This window comes from Chrysochloris asiatica, unplaced genomic scaffold, assembly GCF_000296735.1.
Source record: "Chrysochloris asiatica unplaced genomic scaffold, ChrAsi1.0 scaffold00157, whole genome shotgun sequence".
NCBI lineage: Eukaryota > Metazoa > Chordata > Mammalia > Afrosoricida > Chrysochloridae > Chrysochloris > Chrysochloris asiatica.
In genome coordinates this window covers 1,540,599-1,547,122 of record NW_006408675.1, presented here as the reverse complement: position 1 = coordinate 1,547,122, position 6,524 = coordinate 1,540,599, and the positions used below count along the sequence as shown (strand labels likewise).

The 6,524-nt window shown below is 42.9% G+C and overlaps 1 protein-coding gene across 1 annotated transcript in view; it reads left to right on the top strand.

Moving 5' to 3' along the window:
• The first annotated feature begins 2,658 nt into the window (after positions 1 to 2,658).
• Positions 2,659 to 6,524, top strand: part of SLC30A5 (solute carrier family 30 (zinc transporter), member 5) — a 53,437-nt gene continuing 49,571 nt past the window's right edge. The window contains exon 1 of the mRNA XM_006870969.1: positions 2,659 to 3,053. Within this exon, the coding sequence (XP_006871031.1) occupies positions 2,974 to 3,053 (80 nt within the window). The 5' untranslated portion in view covers positions 2,659 to 2,973. The remainder of the gene's footprint in view (positions 3,054 to 6,524) is intronic.

Sequence of the window (6,524 nt, the reverse complement as noted above, 5' to 3'; positions counted from 1 at the left end):
AAGAAGAAGTATTTAGAAAATAAGTATCCCAAGATGTGGTGATGGATTAGGACAAGTGTTAAGGATAATACCAATTCACAATAATAAGTGTAAAAAAAAAAGAAGAAGAAGAAGGGGGCTACTGCCAAGGCTGGAGGCCTGGTGTCCTGGTGTGGCGCTGTAGGATATGTAAGGGACTGCTAACTACAAGGTTGACAGTTCAAACCCACCAGCAGCTCCTCGAACATCCTACACAGGCTCACTATAAATCAGAATCAATTTGACTGCACTTAACAACAATACTACTAGGGCAACTTATGTACAACCAAATATTTCATGGGATTTCAGGGTCGTGGTTTCAGTTTATAGGCCTAATAATAAGTTTAGCTTTTCCATTCTAAATTCTAGTTTGTTGTATAGTGCCTAAGCTCTCAAAAGCTTGCCAGTGGTCATCCAAGGAACAATTGGTCTCTATTCCCTGGAACAACAAGATGAAAAGTCAGGAATAGAAGCAAGAAATGTGTGTGACCACTTGACTCCATGAACCTCTTTAGCTATGAGACCAGAGCTAGATGGTGCCTGGCTACCAGCACTGAACATTTTAATCAAATATTCTATAGAATCCTGACCAAAAAAAAAGGGGGAAATGCAAAATAGAATTTCAAATTCTCATAAACTCTAGACTTTCTGGGGCCTAGGTAGGTAGCTAACCCATAAAACTATTTAAACTGAGTAAACTCTACACTAAAAACATACTCTGAAATCCTCGAAAATCCAAACAATAGCTTAACTTAAGGAGTAAACAAGAACTGCCTTGAGCATCATGCTCTTTTAGGAAAGATCTATATGGGATCAAGTCAATAAAAGCAACTGAAAAGATCAGATAGACACCTCTGGGCAGTGAGTTTACCTTAATGAGGGAGAAACAACTCAGAAAAGGAGGGAGAAAAGGATTGCTTAACCTGAAAAATGTAAGCAATGTCACTAAATAATACATGTAGAAAACTGTGGAATTGGTGTATAAAAAGGGTTTCAAAAGTTCATGGAAATATGACATTATCTTTTCATTCCATTTTTTCACAACCATTCTGAAGCCCCTTGAATGTTTTGCAGTGTATATTCCCAACAAAATAAATGAAACTCAAAGAAAAATAAATTATGGTATTCTTTACTTTTTTAAAAAGAGTCAATAATGCAACTCACAGCAACATTTAACCAAATCCTCTTTCTTCTGTGTACTGTCCTCACACACTTGCACAATTCCCAGGTCTATGTAGCAATCACCACCAGTATTCAAACCCCGGCAAACAAAAAATCCACTAATGCAGTTACTTCTCGATTGTTGTACCCAGTGGCCCCCAGGAAAAGAAGACCCCTTGAATTCAGGGCTGGAAATTGTGGATGGGAGTTCCTAGAAAATTGGAGGGATGGGGAAAGACTTAGACATTAATTTGAAGAGGTGAGAAATTCTGGTCAAATATTTAGTCTATTAAGAGTGTTCAAAATAAACTAAACCCTTATTTGTTATGTGTGATAAACATTTAAGGAGTCGGCGCTGTGGGTTAATGCGTCAGACTGCAAAGTCGTTTGAACTGCAAGGTCGGTGGTTCAAGTTCACTAGCTGCTCTTTGGAAACCCTATACAGGGTTGCTATGGGTCAGAATCGACTCGACGGCACTTAACAACAACAGTGTAGGGCTGCTGGATAATGCACAGGACCACAAGGTGGGCGATTCAAACCCACCAGTCGCTCCTCTGTAAACCTTCACAACCCTTCATATGCCGTGGAGTCGGTTTCGACTCTTAGCGACCCTCAATACGGTTTCTGAAGCTGTAAATCTTTATGGGAGCAGAAAGCCTCATCATTCTAACACGGAACGGCTGGTAGTTACAAACTGTTAACCATGAGATTAGCAACCCGACTCATAACCACTTTGCTACCAGAACTCCTGAAACCCTATACACGGGCGCAATGAACCAGAACCGACTCAATGGAACAACAACATACAAATTCAAACAGATAGTAAACAGTTAACTATTTGGGAGTCTGCACTTTTAAGGCTGGTGAAATTTATGGACTGGAATTTCACTGGAAAACCTCATCTATATTCCCACGAATTTCAAGGAAGGTGAGGTGCAACAGGCCTGTAATTAAGAAATCGCAGCTAGTGAACTCAGGACTCCTAAATTGTAGGACCAGCACTGGACTGCAAACCACAAGGCTGGCTGTTCAAACCCACCAGCTGCTCCTGGGAAGCCCCATACAGGGTCTCTAAGAGTCCAAACTCACTGGACAGCTCTAATAACAACAGTGAATGAACTAACTCAGTTTAACCACATTAATGCTCTCTCACCCTCTTTCAGTGTTACAGGGATCCGCAGTACCCATGATGGTCCATAGGTGGCGTAACACTAACAGATTGCTGTTGAGTGCCAGCGAGTCGGTTCCGACCCAAAAGGACCCTGTGTAGGGTTTCCGAAGAGCATCTGGTAAATTTGACCTTGCTGTTCAAAGCGACTTTGCAGTCCAGGGCATTAACTCCTGCACTAACAGGTAAATTCGCAAAACAGCAAAATTAGTCAGGGGGAAAGGCCAGAGGAAGCGCGGATGTGACTCCATTATCCGGGGTGGGCGGAGCCTAAGAAAGGGCACGGGAAGGCCATCATTGTATTGTGCGCAGGCCCAGGACTGGGCACTCCCCCCGGGAGCGAAGGCTGCTGGGCCTGATGACGTGGCCTGGCGACGTCTGCGCCGGTTCGGCCTCCTGGGGACACAGCACGGTTGGAACTGACTGTGGCCTAGTCCCGACGCACGAGTGTCAGTGAGCAGGAACTGGGGGCAGCAGCGGCGGCTCTGGTGGCTCTGGCTTGCGGGAACCGGACAGGGACACTGCCCTGAGGGAATGACGTGCCCACGTTGGCTGTTCCGCGGCAACGGGGAGACATGAAGAGATCCCGCGGTGGGGGCAGTGGCGGCGGCTCTTGAGCCCCGGAATGGAAGAGAAATACGGCGGGGATGTGTTAGCCGGCCCGGGCGGCAGCAGCCTCGGGCCGGTGGATGTGCCCAATGCTCGGTAAGGGACCGCCCTGTCCTCCGTGTCCGGAGCCGCTCTCCCGGAGCCCAGTGGTTCAGGAGCCGGAATCCACCCGGTGCGTCGGGACCGGTATCTCTCCGCTCCTCCCCGCTGACAGCGGGAACGGCCTCCTGCCAGAGCACCCGCCCCTCCCCCGACCACTTTCCCTCGACTTCCAGGCTGTCTCTAGAGTCCCCACTGCGGAATAAACGCTCTAGAATTAGGAAGCTTCTGCCTGAGTCCATTAGCCTAAGGACTACCAGCCTGCTCATGTGAGACGTTTTTGTTGGTTCTTGATATTTGGAATAGTAGTTTAGTAACTACTTAGCCTTTCTGAAGTCGCTGTTATCTCTTCAGATAAAGAAAACCAAAGTGCAAACGCGTGAACTTAGCTGTTCTTGTTAAGATCTAGGTTTCTTTTTGTTTATTTCATTCTAAAGTTAAATAGGAGTCCTGGAGTGGCGCTGTCGAGTTAAGTACTGGACTGCTAACCAGTACTTAAGGTCGTCTGTTCAAACCCACTAGCCGCTCCTTGGTAATCCTATACAGTGTTGCTATGAGTCGGAACTGACACCACACACTTAACACAGATATTAAATAAGAAATGTGTTATTGGTGTCAAAAAGTTCAAACAGTACAGAAATTAAATGAGTAAAATGTGTAAATCTCCCTTTACCCTCACCAACAATTTAGACGTTAAGAATCACCACTTTCTAGTGTGGTCCTCCTGACTTGTCCTAAGCTCTGTGACAGTTTCAAAGATGCATAAAATACGACCCATCAATGTATTTAGAACCGGTGTTGAATGCTTCTTTTAAAGATTGTTTAGGTGTATTATTTGAAATTGTGGAAAATAACACTACTAACATAACTTTTTTGTGAAAAGGAAAGAACGCATAGTGTTGAAACAGAACTTAAACCAACTTCATTTTGTAGGATAAACTTAATTTTGTAATTGGTTTTGACCAACTCATTTGTAACAGCTCAGATGATATTTACTGAGCTGGGACAGCTAAATATTGTTTCTTGTTGTTAAGAGTTGGTTCTGACTCATAGTGACCCTGTGGTTTCCAAGGCTGCAAATCTTTACGGGAGCAGAAAGCCTCATCCTTCTCCCATAGAGCAGCTGGTGGCTCAAACCACTGAGCTTGTGGTTCACAGTCCAGCACTATCAAACGGAGTCACTGCACTCCCGGCAGTTTTATACAGGGCATTATTGGGTTAATTGACAACCTTGGACTATGAACACTGGATTAAAGTTGATCATATCAGTGTTAAATTTCTAGAAGCTGATAGTTATACTGGTTTTATGAGAATGTCCTTGTTCTTAGGCAATGCATATATTTACAGGGTCGCTATGAGTCGGCACCAACTCAGCAGTACTTAAAGAAGTAATGGTTGTGATGGTTAGGTGCTGTGCAGTCGATTCCAACTCATAGCAACCCTGTATATGGTTTCCAAGGCGCTATATATATTTAAGACTTTTATTCTGGATTGAGTGAAAGTTTACAAGGCAGATCATCAGTTTTACATTCAACAAATCATACACCATGTTTCATTACAATGATTATAATCCCCTCCATGTACCATCAGTTAACAGTATTTCCCTCTATTCATGTTAGCACTTAAAAAAAAAATCCAGGCATATATAATAATTTACACCTCCAAAGGGCACATTCTGCAAGTCTGCCTCCTAGTCACCAGCTCTTAGGCCCTCAAGGCTATAAATCTTTATGGGAGCAGAAAACCTCATCTTACACCCGTGGAACAGAGAAGCATTATATATGTATGTACTTCAAAAAGTTCCTGGAAGAATGGAATTAAAAGATAATGAAATAATTCCACAAACATTTTGAATCCCCTTCATATATGTATACATAGAGAATCAGTGTTCATCCCACAGTAGTATAAACAGTTAAAGCACTTGACTGCTAACTAAAAAATTAGAGCATTGACTCTATCTAGAAGTGTCTGGAAAGAAAGACCTATCAATCTGCTACTGAAAAATCAACCATATGGAACACAGTTCTGTCCTGACACAGAAGGGGCCATAGGAATCAACTCGACAGCAACTGGTTTGGATTTGTATGTACATATAAATGTGTGCATGTATGTACATATAAATGAAATGAAGACTTAGAAAAGTCTTTCTTACAACTGGTTTATGTAGACTAGGAGTGTGAATTATTCTAAACCTATGTTGCTATTAGATGCCGTTGAGTTGACTCCAACTTATAGCGACCCTATATACATCACAGTCATGTCTCTATTTGAGCCCATTGTTGCACCCACTGTGTCAGTCCACCTTGTTTAGGGTCTTCGTCTTTTTTGCATGATGTCCTTGTCCAGGGACTGGTACCTTCTGGTAATATGTCCAAAGCATCCTTTCATCACACTATCTGTATACTACTGAGTCTGTGCCCTCTATCTACTAAGTAGACACTTGAGTATTTGTTGAATGAATTGAACCAAAATTATGCACACTAACATTTTTTTTAAAGCAGTGAACTATGAGCATCTGTAGTGAGTCAGGCACTTCTTGAAAGTATAAACCCAACCCAACTGAAACTTGCAGATTTCAGTAATTCCATATTTAGAAAAGTAAAGAATATTCTAAGCCTTCACAGAAATGACCAGTATGATACCCATGTTGACACTGTCTTTGTGTGCCACTGAACCAGTTCTAACTCATAGCAATCCAGTATAGGGTATCAGAGAGTTACTTGTTGAGTTTGAACTGCCGACCTTGTGGTTACCAAAATAGTGCTTATAGTTTGGGAGATGGATTGGATGCATGTTGCCCAGAGGGTCAGTGGCTCAGGCTTAGGTAAAAACACAGGATACTGCTGCCCGTTTTTTAAGAACATCCCTACCTCACCACCATCTTTATGCTTTAGCAACTGATCCTCTTAATATTTTCCTTCTCTAACATTAATTGGAAGGAGCTCTGGTAGCATAGTGGTTACAAGTTGGGCTGCTAACCTCATGGTCAGCAGTTCAAAACTACCAGCAGTTCCACGGGAGAAAGATGAGGCTTTCTGCTCCCGTAAAGATTTACAGCCTCGGAAACCCTGTACAGGGTAGCTATGGGTCGGAACCGACTCGACGGCATTTAACAGCAACAACAACATTAATTGGAGTCCTGGTGTGGCACTGTGGGATAATGCACTGGACCGCAAAGTCACTTTGAACCACAAGGTCAGTGGTTCAAATTCAAATGCTCCTCAGAAAAACCCTATGCACAGTCACTATGAGTTGAAACTGACTCGAAGGCACTAAAAACAGTAATCATATACTGATGTGCAGAAGGACTGTCTGCATATCAGTATGATTACTTGGCCTAAGCTGGTATTTCATCTTCAGCCCAAGAGGGCTTTAATAGAATGAAAAAATAATGGAATTTTTCCAAGAACTTTTAAAGCCCCCTCCCTAGAATATAAGGAGTTCTGGTAGCATAGAGGTTATGAATCG